General features: G+C 25.2%; 1 protein-coding gene across 3 annotated transcripts; it reads left to right on the top strand.

Annotated features, from left to right (window-relative positions):
* Positions 1-363: 363 nt before the first annotated feature.
* LOC101234557 (extended synaptotagmin-2) lies at positions 364-27,171 on the top strand. Of its 3 annotated transcripts, XM_065809198.1 has the most exons (19): positions 379-511; positions 705-916; positions 5,119-5,160; positions 5,277-5,414; positions 5,496-5,572; positions 5,861-5,930; positions 6,609-6,698; positions 6,835-6,890; positions 7,733-7,853; positions 18,191-18,290; positions 19,038-19,114; positions 19,200-19,282; positions 23,545-23,593; positions 23,682-23,771; positions 24,970-25,020; positions 25,865-25,933; positions 26,032-26,118; positions 26,308-26,457; positions 26,572-27,171. In XM_065809198.1, exons 2-19 carry the CDS (start codon positions 824-826, stop codon positions 26,599-26,601), a joined length of 1,473 nt encoding a protein of 490 aa, XP_065665270.1. In that variant the 5' UTR covers positions 379-511; positions 705-823; the 3' UTR covers positions 26,602-27,171. The 3 variants fall into 3 exon arrangements, with proteins under 3 accessions (XP_065665269.1, XP_065665270.1, XP_065665271.1); XM_065809197.1 differs by having other exon boundaries at positions 364-916; XM_065809199.1 differs by lacking the exons at positions 379-511; positions 705-916 and adding an exon at positions 4,921-5,011.
* Positions 27,172-27,725: the final 554 nt, after the last annotated feature.

Below are 27,725 nucleotides of genomic sequence, written 5' to 3'. Positions count from 1 at the left end.
TTAGACTCGCAATATTAATAGTAACCTTTGAAGTTTGTTGAAATAATATATGAGTTTTTTTTCGGCTGTAGGAAAACGAAAAAATGACATATCTTTACAGTTTTTTCCACTCTTATTTCCACAGTTTATAGCCGCAGAAAATGATGGCATTGTTATAACTAAGATCAAAATTCTTTTCGGTACATACTAAAATAACTATTCGCTACTTAATATTATAACTCTGAGGTCCGGCGGGACATCTCCGAATGCAATTTCGATCAATTAACAGAGTTTCGCGAAGTGTATCCACTTCGGCTTTCGAATAATAAATATAATTTCGCTACAATAAATAAAATATTTATTAAAGAGCGGTGATAATCCTATAAGAAATTTCGTATTGACGGCCTGTTGCGTACATTAAACACTTGATAAACGCAAAAATTTAAATAATAATATGTTTAAAGACATTCCTCAAAACAAAAGTGTATACATTCAGATCAAGATAATAAAGGCTAAATTATTTATGGTGCTGGTAGGTTGTTTAGCCTCAAGAATGGAAATTTTCATAAATAAATGGTTGTTTTATATTTTAAAATATCAAATATATGGTAGAAATCACTTTAACGAACCGTTTTATTTCCATATCAAATAAGTAACTATGGCTGAGATTGAAACATTTAAATTTCAAGAAACCCATATAAATATTTTGTATGCACTAATTTTAGTTGCCTTTTCATGGAGTGTTGGTTGGTTTGGATTTAGCTGGTCATGGGTTATTGGATTTTTCATTTTTGTTTTATTGTGGAAAAATAATCTGAGAGAGAAAAATCTGTGTTATTCTCTCATGCAAATTATCTACAACAACAATAATAAAGATATTCAAAAAAATGATCAAGATCTCATCAGCAAAAACAAAATAAGAAGTGCACCTTCGTGGGTTTGTTTTTCTTGATTATTTTTTTTGTTAATTTTTATTCTTACATTTATATACTTTTATTCACTGATTATTAAATGAATTTTAAAATACAAAAATATTTTAAAAAATTCAAAGAACAATTCCAAAATTAATTAAAATTTTTGATTTTTTCTTTTTAAGAAAGGCATTTAAAGCATTTAAAGGACAAGAAAACTTTTTTTTTTATCGCGTTTATTACTCTTTAATGGAGTCTATGCTATTTAGTAGGTACATAAAATTTTTAAACTAGTTCAATATTAAAATGTTATTTATGATTAGAAAAGCCTTTAATACAGTATTTTCAAGGTGTAAAATTGTTGAAATCAAACAATTTCACAAAATATTTCGTGATTTTAAATAACAAGTTTTTGTTATATAGATTTGTTAAAGAAATTTTAACAAATTTAGTTTTTATTAGTAAAAACTGTTATAACTCAAAATGTCAGCATTTTACAAATACTTTTTAACCCTTTGCTTTTAATGTGTTGTAATTATTAAGATCTATTAATAGAGTAATTATGAAATTGTTTAAGTCTAAATTCTGTATTTGAAAAAGATATTTCCTTATAAATTATTTCTGAAAACAATCTTATACTTAACATAATCTTTTGTTTGTTATCAAAATTTATTTATTTTAATTTTTACTTATTTAATGTAATATTTTTAATTAAGTTTATAAACAATTTATAGATCGATTTTATCAGTTACCAATACAATATTTGTAAACGTAATTTATATTCATTAATGTATTATGTTAAAAGAACTTAACATAATATTAATTTTTTATATATAAAATTCATCACATAAAACAAAAATTATTATGCAATTAAAAAAAGTTAGTTAATTTTGTATAATATAAGAAATATATAATTAGTTCAATAATATAATATGAAAATTAATAATTTGAAGTTATTTAATATTATAAACTGAATTTTTCATAATAGCTTTAACAAAATGATATACCAGTGACTTAGAAAAAGATTATTATTAATTTTATTCTTTCATAATGGCATTTTTATAAAAACTGACTTTTTATTTGTGAATTCAATCAGTTATTCCAATCTCATCAAAAACATTTGTTTTTTAATTTGTGTTCTTTTATAATTTTTTGTTTTTGTTTTGTTGTTGTTGCATTAAATGCTTTTCTTTTATAAATAACTTTGCGAATTTGGCCATATTGTCATTAATGTTATTGTTTTTTTTCTGGGTATTTCACACCAAGAATTAAAAAAAAAATCTCTCTGCTATTCAAATTTGTGTTTGAAATGAAAAAAAAAATTTTTTTTTTTGTTTAGTCATTCTATTATAACTTTATATTGTAACTATGTTATATTTATTTTCACATATTTATTGTAGCATAAAATAAATTATATAAAGTTGACAGGCAAAATAATCTGAATCTCAAACTTTGTTTTTATATGTTTTTGTATAATTATTATTTTTTATATGGTGTCATGATTTGTATAATGTAGTATTATAGCATATAGAATTTTTTAATTTATCTAGTTGATATCTGAAAACAGAAAGAAAAAAAAGGAAGTGGTTATATTCATGACAAAGTTATATTTTGCAAGAGCCATGAATTGCTTATGTAAACCACTTTCGCTAAGCTAAAGCTCTTGCTATAAAACTATGGGTTAACTTGAAAATATTTTCCAAAGCAAATTAATTATTGAAAACTATTGATAATATTTGCTCTTCTAATTTTTGAAAAAGCACACATCAGCATAGAAAACCTTAGTTTTCTCGCTTTAAGCGCTTTTTTTACAAATAATTTTTTTCAACACAAAAAAGTCTTTATAAATAAAAAAAAGAAGTTCACAAAAATACTTATGGTTTTAAAGCAATAAAACAAAAATTGTTTTCATTGTCATAATAGTTCTATCATTACCTCGCTATCATTACCTCGCTATTATTACCTCGCTATCATTGTTACACTATACATTATGGGCTCCCATTGCGGCAGCCCATAATGTATTTTGAAAAAAAATCTTTCTCATTTTTATACTTGCTTTAAAATTATTTTTATATCTTAATAACTATATATTTAAAATAAAAACGCTGTATTGATGTCTGACACGTTTAAAGTTTATACGAAGATAAGAAATTAAATCGGCATGAAAGGAATGAATAATGCATGTAGACTGCATCTGTAAAAGTGTGAATTGGAAATATTTAAGTTTTATAATTAGTAAATTGTTTTGCATTTTTTCTAACTTATTTCTATTGATCATTTGCTATTTAGTTGAATTTATGCCATAATGAAATTAATTGTGGTAATTCTTATCCTACAATTATTGAAAGACTAGACAGTATAAATTAACTAAAAATGATTTATTTTACCATCAGAAATCATATTTTGTTTTTAACAATCTCTAAAATTTGCATAAAAATAAACGTAAACGTTTTTTATAGTTGTAGTTACTTTTTTAAAGGTATACATTTAAGCCACCTACATTACCTTTTACATTTAAGCCACCCACATTACCTTTCACATTTAAGCCACCCACATTACCTTTCACATTTAAGCCACCCACATTACCTTTCACATTTAAGCCACCCACATTACCTTTCACATTTAAGCCACCCAAGAATTTGATATATCATCAAAGGGATGTGGTTCTAAACTGCAAATCAAAAAGTTTTTGTTTTTGTCCAATAATCTTCTGGTCAAAAGTTTTGTTTTTGTTTTAAGAAATGTTATAAAGTTGCTACAGTTTGAAAACTAAACGTTTTTTAGATAAACTAATTTAGGATTACAATTGAATTCTAAAACTACAAAGTATTCTTTTAATATTTTTTCATTTATACTTTAAAGTTGTAGAAAATTCTTGGAGCATTTGAATAAGTAGTCTGTTATAGAAAGTTCAAAAGGACTTCTTTCATATAAATTAAACCATCTACTTCTTCTTCTTTTTTTGTTTTTGTTTCGTTCTAGTAATATTATGTAAACAATAATTTTTTTTAAAATAGCAATAGCCATTTATTTTTCTAGCAAAAATTAGCAAATTGTAAAAAGTTCTGTAAGCTTTGATTTGCTACTTTTTTTAAATAAGTTTTGCTTTTTTTTGTCAGCAAATGTCATTATATATTCAAAAAAGTCTAGACTTTGGAGGACTTCACAGAATTATTTTTTTTAAAGTTAAAACTAAATTATTTTTATTAAAGATTATTTTTTAAATTTTATAAGAAATAGCACTTTAGAATCTTTTTATCAATATTATTATTTTTTAGTAAACTAATTTATGTAGCCTAAAGTAATAAATCCCTAAAAAGTAATACAAAAGCAACATGCAATTGTTAATTTCACTTTTAAAGAAGAACTATTATATTATATATAAATAACTAATATATATATATAAATAATACATTTAATATATACACATATTAAATGTATTATTTATATATATATATATATATATATATATATATATATATATATATATATATATATATATATATATATATATATATATATATATATATATATATATATATATATTAAATGTTATTATTGTTACTTTATATAATTAGATAAGAAATGTAATAATAATGATAATAATAATAATAGTTATAACAATACAATATAACTATTTGTTGTTATACTATAGAACTATATATTAAATATTTTCACTTTTAAATATGAACTATTAAAGATATATTATAAATATTATTAGTTTTGTTTGTATATATTATAAGTTAATAATATTGCTCTATATAGTTAGATAAGAATATAATAGTAATAATAACAACAATAATAATAATAATTATACTAATAATAATAGTAATAATAATAATAGTAATAATAATAATAGTAATAATAATAACATCAATAATAATAATAATAATAAGTGTACAAGTGTTGTTCAGATTAAGGAAATAAATTGAAGTCAAAAGCCAACTCAAAATAGAAATAACAAATAAAAATCAAACAATAACTTTAAGTTTTTTTTTTTAATTATAAAAATAAAAATTTTAAAAGTTTTTTGTAACAAAGCAATTGCCATCTGCTGAAGTTTTCTCTTGTTAAATTAATTTTTAGTTCAATTTTTTTGAAACATGGCTAGTAAAGACTTTGTAAGAAATTTTATGAGGGAAATTTATAGTTATTTGAGATTATTTTTGTTGTATATGAAGTTTTGAGTTAAAAGTAGAATTGGAATAACAAATTTTTTTGACTTTAGGCATTTTTTCCAGATGTTGAAAGAGCAGAATGGCTGAATCAGGTTTGTTATTAAATGGTTTGAATCTGCTGGTTTAAAAATTATTGTTATTTTTTAATTGCATTTTTTGATATGATAAAAAAGGGTCTGGTCTTTTATTTCAAAAATATTTTTTTTAGATGATAAAGCAGTTCTGGCCTTTTATTTCAAAAATAATGGAAGATTTTTTAAAAACAAAAGTAGAACCTGAGATGAAAATGAAACTTCCATCAACAATCAAGTCTCTTAAATTCAGTAAAACTGATTTGGGAAACAGAGTAAGAAAAGGACAATTATAAGCAATTAAAATTTTAAATAAATAGAATAAAATAACAAAAAGGTTTTTTATACTTTATTAGCCAATCAGACTTGGTGGTATAAAGGTATACTCAGAACATGTACCTCCAAATCAAATTATTGCTGATATGGAATTAATGTAAGATGTTTTTTCAAAATATCAATCAACTTTTAAAAGTGAAAATTAAAAAATGAAGTCATATATGCACCATGCCCCTCAACCACCATACATCTTTACCATACATGTATCTTAACCATACACTATTATTCCCTTTCACGATATATACTCCTTTACCTTTTTTGCATCACCATACATTTTAACACCTTTATCATGCAGCTTTACTTTCACCATGCACCTTCCTCCTTTTTTTTTGAATGTTGAAAAATTTTTGCTTTGGATTTTTTATAATTGTTTCATTCAAAATAGATATGCTGGGGATGCGTTGATAGAACTAGCACTGGACAATGGTATTTCTGGTGGTATATCAGATATTCAAGTATGTGTTTTTTTTTTTGTTTTTTTTTAACTTATTAGAGAAACCAAACATAGTTTTTTTTTTACTGATTACATATTTTTTACACTTATGTTGTTAACTTTCTACTTTAAATTACACTTAATGATTCCTGCCCCCTCATTTAAATTAAATATATTTCTTTTTCAAATTAAATATATTTCTTTTTCAAATTAAATACATTTATTTTTCAAATTAAATATATTTATTTTTCAAATTAAATTTATTTATTTTTAGTTTTAGTATTTGTTTAATTTTTTTTTGTAAATTTTATTTCTTTCAGTCATCTGAAAATTAAAAACAGGAGTATAAGAATTTAAAAACATGGAACTACTTATGAATTAGTTAAATTTCTCTTGTCGTATTCTCAGTGTTTTAATCAATTATTTTATATATATATAAATATATATATATGCACGCTATAGTAGCTATTTATATAGTATATAAATATCTATATATGCTATATATCTTTCTTTATAGGCTATAGTAGATGAATATATATATATATATATATATATATATATATATATATATATATAAAAGGTTTATGTAAAGCAAAATAAGCTACTTATAAGTCTATCCTTTATAAGTATTATTGAATAACAATCATATATACTACTTATGAATAATGTTTATAGAAAAGCAAATTTGTTGTTGTTTTAGATTCATGGAACAATGCGTGTTGAAATAACTCCTTTACTGTCAAAACTCCCATTGATTGGTGGAATTTCATTATATTTTATTGAGACTCCTGTTAGTTATTATTTAATTGAATTTAATTAAGAGTTAATTATTAAATTGAAATATGAAATTTTTAAAATTTAGATTTTTATAAAATATCCTATATTATAAAAATTTAAGTTTAAAAAATTTTTATTTATATTTTTAGGAGTTGAATTACAATTTTACCAATTTGTTAAATATTCTTGATGTACCTGGAATCAGGTAAGATTTGCTTAAAAATTTGTTGAAGAAAAAAAAAATCCATTTCAAATTTAAAAGTTCAAATCCTTAATCAGGATTCAAAATAATAAATAGTTCTCTTCCCTTCTGTCCATTAATGTTGTCTGATATTTATTTTATAGAAAATAATATGTTATAGCAATCTAGTTAAAATAGTAACTGATTGTTTTTTTATACTTAATATATGATTAATTTTTTTTTTATTAATAAGAACATGGCTTCAGAAAGCAGTTTGTTAGCCAGCCTATTATTTTTGTTTAAAAAAGGAATCATTTTAAACCTATTGAGAAATAATAGACTTTATTATTTATTTATTGAGAAATTTTTTTATTAAAAGTAATAAATAATAGTAATTAAATAAACTTTTTTCTATCAAAATTAAAATTAAAAAAATAGCTTTTAACAATGCTTTTATAAACTTTTGTTTTATTTATTATAAAACTTTATTAAAACAATTTTCGATTTATATTTTCTTAAATCATTCTAAAAATTAATAAATAATTTATACTTACAATCTTTTATTAAATCATTCTAAATATAAATTAGTTTTTAAATTATATTTTAACACAGGGTTATGAGGTTGAACTAATCAGAAAAAAAAAGTTACATTTTGTAATTTAAAAAAATATATATAAGTAATTTTAAATAAAAAAATTTGAAAATAGTTTTAGCATAACCAAATAAATAATATTGATTAAAACTTCATGTTAGTGCTATGTAAGATTTCTGGCAGCTATTTTGAGCCTTATCTTATCAATCTTGTTTTTTTTTAATATTGTTTAAAATATGTTTCAATATTGATTAAAATATGTTTATTGTTTCAGCCAAATTGTTAATAGTTTACTAAAAGAAGCTTTGGAAAGTTTTGTTGTTTTTCCAAATCGTGTAAAGATTCCAATTGGCAATCCAACAGATATTGAAACTTTCAGGTTTTATTATCCAAAGGTATTTGTTTTATAAATTCAAAGTTTTTTTTTTTTGAAATTTAAAGGTATATATTATCTAAATACTAAAGAGTATATATTTTAAATGCGTAAAAAAAAGGGTACATGTTATCTAAATGCAGAAAAAATTTTCTTATAATGCAAAGGAGTATATTCACTAGTGAATGTAGTTTAATACATCCATAGGAACATATTCTCCAAATTATAAATCATTTAATTAAAGTTATAAATCATTTAATTACAAAGCTATATATTTTCTAAATGAAAATAAAAATTATTTGTAATGCAAAGGAGTGTATTCACTTAATTTAAAAGGATATATTCTCCAAATCCAAAAGTATATATTTAGATGCAAAGGTCTATATTAATGATATTATGGTGAGGCAGACTATAGGAAAAAAAAATTATATATATATATTGATGTATATATATCAATTATGCGGTAGTTGGGTAGTGGTAGAGCGCTTGCCTCATAAACGAGAAGTTCTGAGTTTGATCCCCATCACATCCCTGGTAATACCGCGCTCAACTTGTTGCTCCGCGCAGCAGTCTTGTTTATCAAGGTTCATGTTTTAGAGTTATAGAGTTGAGAATGAAACTAGAGAGTAAAACAGCAATACTCGAAGAAAAGAACCGAAGAATATATGAAATAGAAAGTCTAAATAAAATAAGCTTAAAAAATTAATATTAAAAAAAGAATATTGTTGTTAAAAAAATACTATACCTAAATATTTTACTTTTTTTGTTTTCTTATTTTTAGGGCATTTGTTATTTTCCACTACCAAAATTGATACAAGTCGAGGAAAAAAGTAGATTAGAGTATAACAAAAAAAGTTTTTTTTTTATATACAATTTTTTTGCGACTTTTTTCAGTCAGTATTTTATTCAGTCAGTTTTCAGTCAGGAAATATTTTATAATTTGCGCTAGAAACATGGACAATTTTTAAATTTGTTTTTCAAATGTCTTTGCTAAACTTTACTCTTTTTATCAATGCACAGGAAAGTGAGAAAACTAACTGCTATTTATTTGTAAAAAAAGATTTTTTTTTTTTAACAAGTTTTTCATGTAAAAAATGAAATGATGCTCCAAAATTCTGTGGTCTAGTGCATTGTTAGTTTACTAAACTTTTTTAACAAAAATTCTTAGGAGCCTATTTAAAACAGTTTTAAAGTTTTTAAATACGTTTTTTTAAACAGAGCAATCGTTATGTTCATTATCTCTAGTGATTCGTTTTAACATTGGAAATTGGGCAAATGCGGTAAATACATTTATTAAAGAAACTATGTTATTCTTTTATTTAAGTTATTCTGTCATTACAAGATTTAAAAAAATTAACAAAACTTCTTACAGTTCTAGCGTACATAGCAAATTAGTTTCTTAATAATATGGACTGATAAAAATTGTGAATAAATTGCATATCAAAACTTTTAATTGTAGTTATATCGTTATAAAAGGTAATGTTTTTTTCAACAACAACTCTAAAAAAAAGAAAACAAAAATTATTAGTTTATTTAATTTAACTTGATATTTCGTTACAATTTTGTTTCCTTTTTTTTTCTTAGAAAGTATGTTTTGCTTTTTGCCGCGAATTATTGAAACGCTTTATAAGTTTAAAGATGCAAACTGCCATAATCAGTTTGTCTAAAAAAATTACTTTAATTGTGAAGCAAGGCTTGCGACTGCATGTGCTTGTTCATTTACGTAAAATATATATATATATACATATATATATATATATATATATATATATATATATATATATATATATGTATATATATATATATATATATATGTATATATATATATATATATATATGTATATATATATATATATGTATGTATATATATATGTATATATATATATATATATATATATATATGTATATATATATGTATATATATATGTATATATATATCCTTATCTCATAGTCAAGAGACTTTTATGGTAAAAAAAGTCTCTTTTGACAACAATTTTGCTTCTTCGACAATCAAGCTACAGTTTATTGTCGTCGAAAAGTCAAAGCAACTAAATTAATGTAAAAGTACATTAAATTGTATTGTTTTTTAAAAAACCGCAATATTGACTAGAAAGTTTTTTTTATTTAATAGTGTTTTTGTTTTATTAAAAAATATTTTTAAAACATGCGCAAAGTGTTGCTATATCGACTATCTTATAGCCTGACTTGCAACGGAGTGCTGCTTCATCAACTATCTTATAGCCTGACTCGCAATGGAGTGCTGCTACATTGATTATCTTATAGCCTGACTCGCAACGGAGTGCTGCTAAATCGACTATCTTATAGCCGGATTCACAACGGATTGCCGCTACATCAACTGAGAGTTTGGTTAGGGCAGGCAATCTATCAAATTTTTTTTTTTAATTTTTCACTTCCCCAAGGCTGAGAGGGCCACTATAGTTGAGGAAGCTACTTTTTATAGTTACAACCCTCTCTCAACTTTATAACTCCAAAACACGAATTTCGCCGCTGTGCGGAGAAACAAGTTGTACAAATAATTAAAAAAAAACTCTTTCTGGTCTTCAAAATAATTTTAAAAAAACAAACCAAAAACTGACCTAGCAATGATAAAATTAAAAACAACCATGCAATATATATATATATATATATTTATACAGGCCTTGTTATGAGATTTTGTGTAACAAAAACACTAAATGTAACTTTAAGACCGTTTTGTTATTTACATCGTTACAAGTTAAATAGTGTCATTAGTGCGTTTTAAAGTACCCCTTGTAATTAAATTTAATTTTAAACCACTTTAAAAATCAGTTAAACTAATATAACAAAAATTACTGGTAAAATCTAAGTTCGGTATTATATTTTTAGATTACATTTTCCTTATAATTTATTTCTAAAAACAATCTTATTCTTAACATAATCTTTTGTTTCTTTATCACAACTTATTTATTTATTTTTAGGTGTATTTAATATTTATTTAATATTTAATATAATATTTTTAAGAAAGATTATGAACAATTTATAGATAGATTTTAGTTACCAATAAGATATTTGTATTTTTGTAAATATAATTTAAGTTCATAAATAAATTACTTCAAAAAAACTTTATATGAATTATTGAATTAATAAGAAACAAAACATTTATATGCATTTTAAAAAAAAATTTCACTAATTCTCTTAAGCACAAAAATTTTTTTTTTGCTTTAACATATTTTAATCTACAATGAAGAGATTTATGTTTACATAATGAATTAATTAACAGATGAGATGATAAGAAATAAATTTCTTTTATGAATATTGCAAAACTATTTTACATTCCTTTAGACTAAATTTTAGTTTTAAAATCATATTTAATTCAAAGTCTTAATTTAAAAAAAAATTATATAAAAAATTCAGTTTTTTTAACAAAAAAATTTACCATTGTGGTTGAATGCTTTTTTTACAACCTAATATTTTCCAAATAAACATCACATAAAGAATAATTAAAAGATAATTTAAATACTCTAAAACTGCTGAATGCGTATGCAAATCACCATTTCGTACGTCAAATACGAGCTGCGTAATGCTTCTTAATGAGGCCAATATATATATATATATATATATATATATATATATATATATATATATATATATATATATATATATATATATATATATATATATATATATATATATATATATATATATATTTATATTTATATATTTATATATATATTTATATATTTATATATATATATATATATACATATGTATGTATATATGTATGTATATATACATTTATGTATTTATATATACATATACATATGTATGTATATATGTATGTATATATACATTTATATATTTATATATATATATACATATACATGTGAAATATATTTCAATAGGGGAGGGGGCTAACAGTGGCTGGTGAACTTTAGTTCAAATAAAACTCAATTTTTTTCAGCCAATCGTTATCGCAATAATAATCTTCCTATATTTATGAACGGTAATGTACTCGATGAGTCATCTACCCTTCATCTTCTAGGATTAACTCTCACTTCCGATCTTTCTTGGAAACTATATATCAAATCAATTGCAAAATTAGCATCTTCTAAGGGTGCATCTCTTTATCGTGTCTGCCACTTTCTTACTCAGGACTCTATTCTTTATTTCTATAAATCTCAAATCCGGCTTTGTATGGAATACTGTTGCCATATCTGGGGTGGATCTTCTAATGATGGTCTTTCTCTTTTAGATAAGGTTTAAAAACACATTGTAAACATAGTTGGACTTGCTCTTGCAGCCAACCTTCAATCATTATCACATCGTTTAATGTTGCTTCTCTTTCTTTTTTCTACAAATACTAAATGGGCACTGCTAAAGAGCTAGCGTCTCTTGTGCCATCTACTAAGTCTCATCCTTTTTCTGTGACTGTTCCTAAATGCTCTAAAAACTCTTATTCGTTTAGTTTTTTTCCTCGAACATCATTTCTTTGCCAATAGATATCTTGCTCTACAATCTTCATCTTTTCTCTTCCAGTAACTTCCAATTTTAGTTTATGGTTGCTTGCTTTGTTAAAAACGAAGATGTTAAAAAAAATAAAAAAAAAAACTGAAAGAACTAAATGAACTAAATGAATTTTAAAAAGCACAGTTTGTTACAACAAAATTTATAGTTTGTTTGATTGTCATTAATTTCACATATGGCTGGTTGACTGTTCCTTAAATAAAATCAAGTAATTTACTAGAAACTTTTAACTTCCACATTTATTAGCAACCTTGAAAAATGTTTTAAATATATTGAAATAAAAAAATCAAAAGTTCAATTTTTTGCATGAAACAGGAAATGTAAAATATATTACCCGGTTTCCCAGGAGATTTTCGTTTAAAAAATCATTTCTTAAATATGTTGATAAATTAAATTAAAACAACAAATGTTATTTTATTTCAATATTGTATATATATACAAAATTTGTATATACATATATTGAGAAAAATTAATTTTCCTTAAATAAGTAAATATTTTTTGAACTTATTTGGTTAGGAAATAACTTTTTAAAATTGTGAGGCAGTCTAGAGATAAGTCACTAAGCGAAGATCTGCGTTTTGTGCAGTAATTAGGCGACAATGAAAATACTCTCTCACTTTCTATTGAGGTGGTTTGTATGCAAGTTAGGGCGTCATGTTTACCTAAAGCCTGTACAGTTGTTTTGGTTGGTTGAAGAGCGTGTAAAATATTTTTCAAAAGTGAAATGTAAATATCCTTAAACAGCTTTCACACTTTCAATTTCAGTTCTCACTATAAAAACTAGAATCGTTTTTCTAAATAATCAATGTGACAAACATTGAGATTTTCATTTCTTTTATAGATAATGTCCATTAGGGTGGGTCGTACTTTTAAAATTTTGGATATGGGAGCGCGCGCAACTTTTTTTTCATGTACTAGGGTATTAGAAGAGACGTGAATAATTTTTTTTTTCTTAAAAAGTTCATCTAGTGTGGGCGCAGGGCGTTTGAAAAATGTCAGTTTTACAAAAATCTTATCATATTGGCATTTTTCGGCCTTTTTTATATTAGCCAAAGGAAAGGCAATTATTAAAAAACAATCAGACATAATATAGACATAAAAAAATATATATTCGGTGCTACTTTTTTAATGCTATACAAACACGATAGACGTAAGAAAAGTTGGCTACCATTATGGATTTTACAAAAAAATTCTACTTATAAATTTTAAAAATGAGAGCGTGCATGATATTTTTTTATGTATTAGGATATTAGAAAAGACGTGAATAATTTTTTTTTCCTAAAAAGTTCATCTATTGTGGGCGCAGGGCATTTAAAAAACGATATGCATTTTACTAAAAATGCATCAAATTAGCACTTTTCTGTCCTTTTATTTAAGCCTATGGAGTTGCAATCATCAAAAAACAACCAGGTATAATATAGACATTAAAATAAAACATAATTTGGGGTGCTACTCTTCATAAAGTCATAAATAAAATATATAAAATGTCATCTAAAAGATACAATATATTTAAAGTTCAACTTATTTACTGTGATCATAAATAATCAAAGCGAAACATCAAAAAATTAATATTGCTTAAATTAATTTAAATAGATCTTTTTTTGATTGGTTCACGGGCATGATTTCTTGAAGTGCTAATGTTGCTCTTATGAACCCATCTCTTCTATCTTTTCCAAATACCGATTGAGAAGCTCATGTGACTTCTTGGACACATCGTTCAATAGCTTGCCCATGAACAGGAAAACAAGGTACATACATCGGAATATCATTGTATTTTAAAAGTTCATCCTTTGACAATAAACATGTAAGTAAAGGTTCGTGTACATCCAAGCTCCAATCAATTAGATCAAAAAGTGATTCAGCATTTTCATTATGTATATGATGTTTTCTACTTCTTACACTAGTGTTTCCGTATTTTAAATCTCCTCTTAATTTTAAAATTGTTTCAACTGCAAATTGTCTTTCTGTTTTTTCTAGACTACATAACAACGTTTGAAGAACATTTTCACTATGAGCATTCCATGAAGAAGATAAAACGTAGGGCATTACAATGTCTTTAACTTTAAGTCTTTGATGACAAAGAAGTTTTAACTGCTTGAGTATATGATTAGGCCCTTCAGTCCTCTTCCACTTTACTTTGATTTCAAACCAAAGTGGCGCATAAACACCAACAATAAACTCCACCAGAAGTTGCAGATTATATGTTTCTTCAACTGAAAGTACGATTTCGGAGCACCAAAGTAAACATATTCTATTTGCAAAATTTAACCATCTTGCATGCGAATGTGGACCAATTTCTTTACTTTTAAGATTTTCCGGAAAAACCCCAGCGTTAATTGCATGGGTAATTTTATAAAGATACTTTTGATCATCTGATAGCGACTTTACAACTTCAGAGTCAAGTTCTATTATTGCATTAGGAAATTCAATTTTTACTATGCTATCTTTGACTTTGAAGCTAGTTGCCTTACCTATAAGTTTTCCAATAGAACCAGAAAAATTATTTTTAGGCGTAGTTTTTCCATCAAGCTGAATCATTAGATGTCGGAGAGGTAGTTCATTTGTATGAAGAGCACAAATTATCCACATTAATTTTTTATCCAATTTATGTTCAAGGAAATGGATAACACCTCCTTTCCAACCAGTGTTTAAATTTGTTGAGTCTGCACCAATGGCAACTAAATTGTCTCCGACATCATGATTCACAGTCCGATCGTAAATATTATCAGCTATTTGCTCAGCTGCAGTCTCTACTCTTTCTTCAGAATTGTTAGTGAAATGAAATTGGTATTTTCCTCCAGGTTCAGAACAAACTGAATAATGTTCTTCTTTTTTTTCCGATGGGTGTAATTTTCCATCTTCTTCTTCTCTCATGTACTTAGTCAAATCTTTTCGTCCATCAAAAAATATACATTGAATATTATCATTCATTGCTACTTTTTCAGCTCTACCTCGGATTTCTTTCATTAACTTAGTCTTACTTCGTTTTATTTTGTTGTGATCAACGAAAATATCAGTATTTTTCTTTAAAAAATTTGCATCTTTTGCAGAAGCTAAAGTAGCAGTAGCTATGGCTGCTGCAGCTCTGTTAGATACCCCATACCTAATAGCTGCTTGAGAAACCCTAGTAATATCTAAGTAATTTTTTTTCAAACTGAAGTCAACTTTTTCTGTATTATCTGCATTTTTGTTGCCAATGTCCGAATCGTCTGTTGTTTGAAATTCTACTGCTAAAGGAGAAAATAAATTATGTTAAACAATTTTAATGAAAAAAATTTATAATCAATTTATACTCAACTTTTTAATTCACAGTTTAAACAAAAATTGACAAAAATATTTTTAGTATTTTAGCATTTACTTGCATCCTCACTAAGTGTTCCAGGTATTCTAGAGTCTGATTCTTTTCTACCTAAACATCTTGTTAACCGATGTGTCTCTGGTATATCAACTAATCCTATTTGTAAAGAACTTTTGTTACCAATTTTATTTCTTTGAGCTTGTAGGAAAAATAGTTCTTGCAAAGGTATCTTTGCTACTTTTGGACATATGCAAGTTACATGAGCTTTAAAAAGACAACCATTGCATCCATTTTCATTACAGCTAAAGATGTTGCACTTACATTTCGTCAAGTCAAATAACTTATCAAGCTTGTCCGTATACATATTTCTTTTTTTTGTAGTTCTCGGTTTTCTAATGTCTTTTGCAATCTTCGATTCAAGGACAAATTTATCGACTGCGTATTTTTCTGAGACCAACGGGATTGTAGAATTTGCTGACATCCAAATACTTTTTATTTTAATAAATATTTGTATACACATACATCTTGTATTCAAATGTGTAACTGATCTATCACGCAACAAAATTCCATACCGTAAACTATCTCTCAGCGTAGGCAGCTCTGATAAACAAAGTTTGAGTCCATTACCCAATAGCTCATGCAATTTAGGGCATTTAACATTGTTTGAGCTCGAGTAGAAATAGCCATTTGTAGCAATGAAATTGATGTTATGTTTGTTAAGAAATATTGGTACTTTTTGTAGTAGGTAAAAAAACGACCTTTATAAATATGTTATAAATTTGTTAATTACATTTTTATTACAATATTTAGGATGCCAAAGTGATCATAAATAAATAAAACTTGTTTAAATCGCAAATCGTCAGGAAACTATTATCTTAGTAATTATCCTACAAATAAGCTATTGGAACTTTATAAAAATAAAAAATCCTACACCATTTCCTGTATTTAAATAATTTTAATGGTTTTTAATAATAATGGAAGGGAGGATATAAGTCCAAAGCCCACAAAGTTTGATGACTATGTTTCATGATTCACCTCATTTTATACTAGTAGCATTACGCACATTGAAAATAACAACAACAAGTTTTGTATACTAATTTTTTTTAAAGTTTTTCTTAAAACTGTCGTTTTTTAAACGCCCTGCGCCTACAATAAATGAACTTTTTAGGAAAAAAAAATTATTCACGTCTTTTCTAATATCCTAACACATTAAAAAAATTTTACGCGCGCTCCCATTTCTAAAATTTATAAGTAGATATTTTTTGTAAAATCCATAATGGTAGCCAACTTTTCTTACGTCTATCGTGTTTGTATAGCATTAAGAAAAGTAGCACCGAATATATATATAATTTTTTATGTCTATATTATGTCTTATTGTTTTTTAATAATTGCCTTTCCTTTGGCTAATATAAAAAAGGCCGAAAAATGCCAATATAATAAGATTTTTGTAAAACTGACATTTTTCAAATGCCCTGCGCCCACACTAGATGAACTTTTTAAGAGAAAAAAAATTATTCATGTCTCTTCTAATACCCTAATACATAAAAAAAATGTTGCGCGCGCTCCTATATCCAAAATTTTAAAAGTACGACCCACCCTAATCTCCATTACAGCCAAATGTATGCCATGGTTATAACATAGTTGGTGTATAAAATCAGAATCTCCCAAAATATGATCATTACTACAGTTGCGTCAGTGGTTGATGCAACAACATCTGAAAAAATGATTGCAAACTCTGATTTTTCTTTAACCAGATTAATTGTTTTTCTTTAATGAAGTTATTTGTTGGCTGTGTGGTCTATTCATCAAAAGTAAGACTAAATGTTCCACCTTTATTTTCTTGTGAATTTATTTTAACAATAAGTTCATTTTTTGCCATAGCATGATATTCATGAGTATCATCATGTTGTTTTTATAATCATTTAAGTTTTTTAATGTTATGAACATATTGCAAGTGTCTTATTATCCACTGGTTGATGAGCCTTAAATCATGTTTTACAAGCCGCTAGGGTTTAATAGAAAAATTATGATTTAATTTTTAAATAGCTTTGTAGACATTAATATATTTTTATTTTGAATGAATAATTATCCTAATATGATAAAATGTATACACATATAGTTCTTTGTTTTAAATTTTGTGAAATTATGGTAATTTTCCCATGTAACGGGAAATATTAACAAAAAATTCATGGGAAGAACTCTATGCAAAGGAATATTTGCATTGAGAGTTCTTCCCATATAGCAATGTTTCCATCTAGCAATAAGTATAAATATAACTAAACATTGGTTTTGTAGTTGTTTTTTTTATTGAAGAACTGAAAATAGTTTTTCAAGTTTTACATATATATATTTAGATTTCAGCTTTAATAAATTAATTATATTCCAATTTTAAATTTTTTTATAAACAGAGATTGTCTTTTATTTGATGCACCCTATGAAACATATTTGATGTAACAGAAATAAATAAAAAAACAATAACATGCACTTTTACGAGTCAACAGTTTTAATGCAACATGTATTTGGTAATTGATTAACATTTTAATGTATTATACATGTAGGGAGTATTAAAGATTGACATTTTGGAAGCAAAGAATCTTATCGGGAAAGACACAAATTTATTTAAAGATAAAACATCTGATCCTTATGTTCTCACAAAGGGTAATCTTTTCATGATTTATTTAATTAGGTTTTGTTCTTTATTTTATTGTGGTTTGTTTGGAATGTTGGTATGTTTTTGTCATTTTTTGCAGATAAAAATAATAAGTTGAAAGGTTGATTTAAGTAAGTTTGACTTATAGCATAACTTGAATGTTCACTGATTAATAATTCTATATATTCCAATTCATTATATAATAAAATAGATAAACTCAAAATTATATATTTAATAAAATAGATGAACTGTATAAAATTTTTGTGTAGAAATAAAATAAATACTACTTTAACTTCTTCCAACAATTAAAAGAAACTTATATATAAACTTATATAAGAATATTATATTAAAGAATATTATATATTAAAAGAATCTTATTATAGGATGATTAATAAAAAAATATGCTAAATAAGTTTTTACCTATATTGTTTCAAATGTTTTGTAACTGATAATCAGGTACCCAAATAAATTAGAATATTCTTTTACATGTATTGCGTTTTAATTGAGTTAACAATTTCAAACAAGTTTCTAAATTAGTTTTATGAGATTGTTATGAGAGCCGAAAATTTAAATCTATTAATATATTGTAGTTAAATTTTCTATTATAATTGTGTTGTAGTTGTTGCATTTTCTATTATAACTGTTATAACAAAATCTTTCTCTTTAAATATATAATTATGTCTACATATATAAACACAAAAATATACATATTATATATGATATTCATCTAGTGTTGTATTATATTATTTTTTTAGTGGGATCAAAAGTTGTTCATAAAACTTCTGTAATACAAAAATCTCTTAATCCAAAATGGAACAAAGAATCAGTTTCGGTATGTTTTCAGTCTTCGTAATAATTTTCTTCTTTCTCCTAAAGTTTTTAAACTCATTATATAATTCCACTTTTTTTATGTGTAGATATTCATTCAAATTGTAATTGGAAAAAAAATAAAATTTGAGCTGTATGATTCTGATACCATAAAAGATGATGAGATAGGAAGGTAACTGAGTTTAAGTTTCGTGAATCAAATTTACTAAAATTAATGGTGGAAGATTGCCTAAAGTAAAGGTGCTAGATTAATTGGTATTTTAAATTAATTGATTTACAGTTAATTTTTTAAAAGTTAATCGATTAATTGATTATTTTTTGATTAATTCAAAACAATTTTAAAAAGGTAAACGTTAATTGTTATGATTTTGTTTCTCTTTTTTTTTTATTAGATCTTAAAAAACATTAGTTTAATAATTATACAAGTCATTTGTTCTTAACTTAGTAACAAATAAACCAGAAGCACTAAAACCTTTTTTCTGCTTTTATGCAAAATGGAGGAAAAGCTTAGCATATAATTTTAAAGCATATCATTAAATCAAAATTTATTGATGTGATAACATTCAAATTAAGTTATTTATCCTTTTCTTTTATATATATATATAATTGTAGTGAGAACCCTCTCTCAACATTATAACTTTGAAACCCAAATGTTAACAAACAAGGCCCTGTGCAAAAAAAAACAAGTTTTATTAAGGTATTTTAAAAGATTACCTGGTAATTCTGAATCTGATTGAAAGTCATTTGGATTTTGTAAATAGCAAGGTAAACCAGCCAACCAAACAACCATTGTAACCATGGTAACCATTGTAATTTCTTTTTTCAGCAATATCTCAGAAACTACAGTAAATAGTTTTTAAAATTTTTTTGTTTGTTCTCTAAGATCTTTTAGTGAAAAACAAAATAGTTTTATCAAATTATCATATAGCACTTATCTCTACAACATGAAGAGTCTAAACAATATAAGAGATGTGCTTTATTTCTTGTTCTGATAAAATCAAATCTGTTCTGGTTTTATTCACAAAAGTTTTTTTATTTTGATTAAAACAAAAGAATAAATGTATACCAAGAAAAACAAAAGACTAATTGTTTACCAAGAAAAACTTTATTTTAGTTGAAGCTCACCTCCGTTTTGTTGTCGGCCAAAAAGTCAGCATATTATACATCTCAATTTACAGACTTGATAATTTATTCAAGCGCGTTTTATTCCTAAGAGTTTCTGTACACAACGTCATTGATTTTTTTGTTTGTTTACATAATCGCCTTTTATACAAACAAAAAAAACAATGACATCGGAGAAGGCAAGCCTCAACTAAAATAAAAAAGTTAGTTTTTCTTGGTATGCATTTATTCTTTTGTTTTAATCAAAAAAATTTAGCCCAAGCATTTTTTTTAATCATTCTCTTTAATTTGAACAAAACATGTTTCGGAGGTTTGGGATCCCTTTAAAAAGTTGAGAGATGGTTGTAAACACAGTTTACAACCAACAAAAAAAAGAAAAATTAGTCTCCTTGGCTAAAGTGTTGGGGGCTGGAAAGGGTGTAACGCACGATCAGTAACACACCAAAAGATGTTGGTGATCAAGTTCAGACCAAAATTATTTAACTTTTTAATAACAATATTAACCGCTCTTTTTGAAGGCATTTAAACATTTACTTTAATGAATCCAAGACCATGTTAAAATTTATCTGAACAAAATATACATTAGAAACCTTACAGTTTCACCTCAAATTCACTCCTTAGAAGAAGTGAAAAATCTTTCTCCAGTTAATTTTTTGTTTGTTGAAGATCTTGAGCCATTTTCAACTTTATTGAGCTTGTATATAGCAGCTTGTATATAGTTTATAGCAGTTGCCTTTATAATATGTTGATATCAGGGATTTTAAATCCTTGATCTTTCCAGCTATCTTTAACATTTATACTATTGGCCAAAGTTGAAAAGGTATATGATCTACAGCTGTTAGATGAACTAATACTTCTTCATTCTTGTTAACTATTTTATTACAGTAGGCAGCAATAGTTGACTATATTTTTTGTCAATAAAATTTTTGATTTGTCAAAAATTTGGTTTGAATATTGATTTTGTCAAAATCAATATTCAGATGCAAAAAATGTTTTAAATATTAGTTAAAATGTTTGCATATAAATATTAGTTTTGTTTTACTCAAAAAAAAAAAATTCTTCCAAACCTTAAAACAGTTTTCTCCAGATAATATTGTAAATGGCTGTCAGGCTACTGACTCACTTGTAAATGTGTTACTTGTTTACATTTCACACTGGTACAGAAAAAATGAAAATGGTTTTTGTTATTTTTAAAAAAAAAGCTAAATTGTTGTAACTAAATGTAAATAAAAAGAATTATAACAATCTTATATTTTTAAAACAAAAATCATTTGTTAGTTAAACAATTTAATGATTCATTTTTATTAATCAATAATCGATTAATTAAATACTTACCAACCTTAACTTTAATCTTAGATTTAACAAATTCTAAACTATATTTTGAACAAAAAACTGGAACTGATCAGGTGATTAATCCACTGGGCAGTTTATCATTGATTGTTGCTGCTTAGTTTCATTTCTTCAAGAGAGTCGACAACAAGTTGTACTACATGGCATTTGTTGGTAGTGAACTCTATATTAGGTACCAACAGTTTTTGGTATTTAGTTGCTTCAAGTCGGAGTAGATAGTTTATTTGAAAATAACAGTTGACTCAAAAATAAAAAAAATCTAAATTTAACTAGTCGCAATCTTATTTGAAAAACAAAATGTATATAAAAAAACTTTTTAAAAATAACATTTTAAAAATGGACTTAAAAGTAAAAAATAACTATATCCATTAAACAAGTACTATCTTCTGGTAGGTAATGGCGCATTCTTTGCATTTCTTTGATGGCACATTTGTTGTATGGCTTCTTTCCTGTCCGTACACCGCATTCTAGTTCTTCGATGCGTAGTCCATCCAATGATCAAACTCAGCTAAGAGCTACATAAGATTGGCCATAGGCAAATAGTTTTTTTGTTAGGCAGTTAGTAGTAGGCAAATAGATTTTTTATTTAGCAATGTGTCTGCCACTATCTTTTTCTGTTTCAGCTGCCGTTTTCTTGTCTTAACATATTGTTATCTTTGTTTTTTAAGCCGAGATGCTCGTTACTCAGCTGATTCATTTGCTCTAGGTTGAGATTTCCGTTCTCTTTCTTGAGCACCAACACTTGTTTTTAAAATTCATTAGTTTGTGATTGTGTGAAATTGATTTGGTGTTTGACTGATTGATCGTTTATTAAAAAGGATAAAAGGAGGATGAAGCACTAATTCCTAATACATTTTCCCATTTTGACATATGCTTGACAAACTGTAGTAAGTCAAGCACATGCCAAAGTGTAGATTTGTTGTAAACAATGTAAGTGTAGATCTGTAATGTAGATTTGTACTGAACTGGATAACAAATCCATTGAAATGAAATGTCAAAATTTATTTAGAAACAAGTCATTTGTATAATTTATTTGATTATTAAAAGTATTTATTTATACGCTTTAATTTTATACAAAAGTATATTGTGCAGAAATTTTTCAAATGATTTCATTATGTCAGTAAATATTATTTTAATATGTAACCTTAATGATTTACTTCAGCATATATCTTATGTTTCAAGTACATAAAAGCATCCCTAAAAAAAAAGCTATACTGTGGCAGAATTATGAATTGCTAGACAACGTTTTGTAATTATTTTATGGGGAATACCTTCCATGATTTAAAGTTTATGTGAGAGAGAATGAATGAATTAAACAGTAAACAGAGACTAATCTAACCTTGTATATTTCTTAATGCACATTCCCATATTGCGAATGTTTTATTTAAATGGGTATTGCAAATGCTGTGTCAAAATAACGTATTTGCCATAGTTAATTATTGTTTTGATAATTTTGAAGTCTTTTCTGTGAACTAGCATAGCTGGTTATTGTTTTGACAATTTTGAAGTCTTTTCTGTGAACTAGCATTAGTTTTTATTAAGTCTTGCAGCTCTAATGGTTTGGAAACAAATAGACAAAATCATTGAGAATATCTAAAACTTTTTGGTTGAAATAGCAGATTGAATTTATGTTTCTGAAAACTGTACAGTTAAACTAAATGGATTTAAATATTGTGGCAACATTTTGACAATATTCATCAGCATGACAGTATAATAGTATTTAAACTGATATGTAATAGTTTTCACTTCTGAAAAGTATAAATATGTGGAAGTTGACAAAATTAAAAAGAAAGTATAAATATTTGGATGTTGTCAAATAAAATAAAAAAATTCTACCTAATCAAAAAGAATATATAACATTAAATCTAAAAATTGTTCATTAGTAGAGCGTTGGTTGGTGTTAGAAGAGTTCTTTCATTTTAGATCAACAATCTTTTGAGTCTTTTTATATATATTTTTTAGTACAACGTTAAGCTTAGAAAAAATTGTTGGTTCTAGCTTTACTGATTTGGTAAGTGTGTTATAATTGTGTTATTTTTATAATTGTGTTATTTATATTTATAAAAATTGTATTATAAGTATTTCTAAATATCTTTTAGTGGCTTTCTCTTGATAATTCTACAACAAGTGCTCTTCATATTAATTGTGGTTGGTTTAATTTGAGTAATAATGTCGACGATTTAAAAAAAGTAATGTTTTTATTTTTTAACAGCATGGATATGAGTTTATAAAATCTATATCTTTGTTGTTAAATATTTTAAAATTGATCTGTATATTTTTCCTAATTAATTTTTACTTAACATTTTTGAAGTTTTAAGACAAGTATGAGATAGAGATAAGTTCCATCGTGTCAATTGAAATATTGTACTCAACTTGTTCTTCTGTGTACTAGCCTTGTTCATTAAAGTTTTGTTTTTCTGTGCACTAGTCTTGTTTATTAAGGTTTTGTTTTTCTGTGCAAGCCTTGTTCATTAAGGTTTTGTTTTTCTGTTCACAAGGTTCATGCTTCAAAGTTATAGAGTTTAGAGAGAGATGTAAAAAAAATTATGAGAAAAAAAAATTAAATAAATGTGTAGTTTTATAGAGTGTAGTGGTCTCGTAAGCTTTAGGAAAATCAATATATTAAAAAAAAACGAGAGTAGGTAAAAAAATGACAAATATTTGACTTAAAACCCCAAAGTATTTTTATGGGAGTTCCCATCTCTGATAAATATGCATATAATATATGCGCATATTTGTTCAAGATAAATAAAGTTTATAGATATAGAAACTTGTATTTATATAAATTTTAGGTGTAAAAAGTTGTATAATCTTTTAAATATACAATTATATTATGCATATTTATCAGCGAAAGTCCTAAAATTGACTTCAGGTTTAGAGTCAAATATTTTTTACCTGGGCTCTTAAGTCTTTTATTTATTTATTTACTTATTGCAATAAACCTAGGATTTCTTCTGAATATAATGTGTGTATATAAAAGTATTTAGAATCTGGATATTTGCAGATCCTATATAATTACATGATAACAACAGATCTGCATCCTTATTCATTTCTTCACTTCTCTTTGTTAAGCTTAATGGAGCTTTTGTCTGAAATTTCATTACAATATTTCGAAGTAATGAAATGTCGAAAACTTTATTTAAATTTGTTTAAATAAAACTGACACAAAAATAAAACATTTTAAACAAATTATATTTTTAAAGAATTTTTTTATTAAAGTATTTAAAAAGAAATTTTTAATTGACGCTCAGTTAAGATTAATGAAGAGATGAGAATACGGCCTATGATGTGTAGTGGTTAAAAAAATTGTTTGAAATATTTTACAGTTTATTATAAATTACTTTCTTTGCTTAGTTACTATTGATTTGTTATAATAAATTTATATAGGGAGAAGAATGTTGTTTAGTGGTTCTACTTGATCATGCCAGGAATTTAAATGTATGTTTTTTATTTATTTTTTTTCTATTGGTTTTTTTTAAATCTTCGTTGAATGATAAAACAATTTGATTAAATTTTTCAAAACTCTCTTAGTAATCTTTTAGTGGAATGATAAAGTTGAATTTGATTGTAAACGCTAAAAAAATTTAAAAATTTGTTTTCAAGTAATATTATTTATAAAAGACTTGTTTTCATTCTTTTATTTAGTATACCATTTTATCAGTCTTGTCTTGAAAAAATCTTTGTATTTTTATAAACCTAAAGTATAAATATTTGTATTTACAAAATGCCGATTACATGTATTTATATTTGAATTTATATTTGGGAATCTAGAATTAACGTATAAGTATTTGACCCAAACCCTGGTGATTATTTACCTCCGTGACTAACGGTTTTCTTTAAAGATTTTGTTAGTTATTTCTGAACTTTGAAAAAAAATTCTTTGTTTTGGCCTGCCCTCTTTTTATGTGTTCTATGTGCTAATCGAACTTTATTTAACTGAACCATTTTCAAGTGTAAAAAAGTGTAAATTACTCATTAAAAAAAAAGTTTGAATTCTTGGGTTTTTACCCAATTTTAAAAAATTTTCTTTTTGTAATTGAGTTGTAGAATACTTATATGGATTTGAGTTTAAAATGTGGCGATTCGATATTTTAAATCAGTCAAAATTAGTAAATAAATAACAAAAAAACAGTTCAATAATACCGAATCAATCCAAACTCATGGAAATTAACCGCATTATTCTCAAATATTTTTCGACAACTAACTACTGCAAGTTAATAGTTGTAAAGTGTAGGTGTATATTAATTCAATAATTACTTGTTAGAGATAACTTTTTATATAGGTTGCAAACAAAGATAGCGCTAGTGCATATGTGGAAATAACAGTGAACAACATAACCCTTAAATCAAAGGTTTGATTTTTTTTTTTTTTTTTTTTTTTTTTTTACATTAAAAAATTCTATTTTGTTTTCAATTATCAATTTATACAATTTAAAAGTTTTGATTTAAGACTCAACGCAATACAAATCATCCAGTGTGGGAGGAGACGTTTTCATTTTTTCTCGGCAATGTTTTCAAGGATATTGTCAAACTCAGAGTATCTTTTTTTTTTTTTAAATTATCTTTAGATAACTGTTATATGTTGCTTACACTATTGAAATATGTTGCTTGCACTATTGCAATACGTTGCTTGCACTATTGCAATTCAAAAATTTTAACGCATAATACGTAATGTACATATTTGCTATGCATTTTATAGTTAGTTAATTCGTAATTTTTATGTTAGGTTTATGATGAGAGCGAAAACAAACCTCTTGGAAAGATTGATTATGCTGTTTCTGCACTTACAGATCTCCCTGACATGCGTCTGAAACAAAACTTTACGCTAAAGAACTCTTTTGAAAATTCACAGATATTCATGTCTCTTGAGTTGAAGGTATCTTTATCTGCGCATTTTATTTTTGTTTGTATTATTACTATTATAATAATAATAATTATTATGCCTAATATTTTAGGGTTATTACTTTTTATAAATTTTTATTTTGTTCAGGCATTGGTTCCTCCGGTTTCCTCAAAATAAGTAAAATCGTTTAACCAAGGGTTATTATAGTTAAGTTATGGTTATAAAAGAAACATTTTTTAATAATCAGAAGTTTAACCTTTCGAACGATATCGAGTATATAGAAAGTTTTTGTTATTAGAATCTATTCATTTAGAATCTATTCAAACGTTATTGTTTGCAATCCTTTTTCGAATTCTTTAGAAGTTTTTCAGATTACGATAGTTTTTATCCGATGACGTTATTATTATAGTATTTTATTTTTGGGGTGTTTTTTTGTGTATAACCTTTGTTAAATGCAAGGAGTACAGAGGAAGGTGGAAAAACAGTCTACTTAAAAAATAGTTTGTTGAAAACTGGCGAGCTATCTAGAAGAATGTTTCTGAAAATGAAGTTTTTCTTTATTCAAAAATTATTTATGCAATTTTTATTTATTTATTATAAGCGTATAAGTACGTTTGTATAATTATATTTACGTGTGCGTAGGTGTGTGTGTACACGCACACGTTTTTAAATGCTTTTTTATTTAATCACTATAATTATTGATATAAATATTGTATCTATGTATATAAAAATGAATCTGTATGTTTACCATGCATTATATCAATCATCCGATCTCAAGACCACAGGTCCAAGACCATTGGAAAAAGATTTCTGCAAACCCGTGTTAAGGTTACGACCATATGCTAAGCTTAAAATTTTAGTCACTTGCACAAAAAAACTTTCGAAACACGCTATAGTAAATATATTTAATGTTTTTTTTAAATATGTTCAGTTAATTGCACTTGAATGTTCTTTTTTTATTAATATTCAAATTGTTAATTGTGCATACATTTTTATGATTAACGTGAAAAATAAGCGTGTCGGCTGAGGAGCAAATTTCTGAAATTTAAGTTTAAATTCAATAAAGTAACTAATTAGATTAAAAATTGAAAAGTTATTAAATAAAAATTAAACTTTTAATTTGTGTTAAATTTCTTTTTTCAAATTTGATTGGTATTTTCAAAATAGGTATTTATTGTTCAAAATATTCAAAAATTACCTCTATAAATGAACTTTTTCGTAATTAACTTGTTACTAACTTGCAAATTAATTCGTCTGTTATTTTTCAGAAATTTTTGAAAAAAGAAAATTTTCATATCTTG

The sequence above is a fragment of the Hydra vulgaris genome, chromosome 11 (assembly GCF_038396675.1).
Source record: "Hydra vulgaris chromosome 11, alternate assembly HydraT2T_AEP".
Lineage (NCBI taxonomy): Eukaryota > Metazoa > Cnidaria > Hydrozoa > Anthoathecata > Hydridae > Hydra > Hydra vulgaris.
Note: the sequence above shows the minus strand (reverse complement) of the source record. Positions and strands in the feature narration are given on the sequence as shown.

What these genes read in the sequence shown, in the direction of transcription:
- LOC101234557 (XM_065809197.1), top strand. Translation starts at nt 638, where the DNA reads ATGGCTGAGATTGAAACATTTAAATTTCAAGAAACCCATATAAATATT. An exon ending in CTTGATGTACCTGGAATCAG is followed by an intron (nt 6,891 to 7,732) that starts GTAAGATTTGCT and finishes TTATTGTTTCAG; the next exon opens with CCAAATTGTTAATAGTTTAC. An exon ending in TCCTTATGTTCTCACAAAGG is followed by an intron (nt 18,291 to 19,037) that starts GTAATCTTTTCA and finishes TTATTTTTTTAG; the next exon opens with TGGGATCAAAAGTTGTTCAT.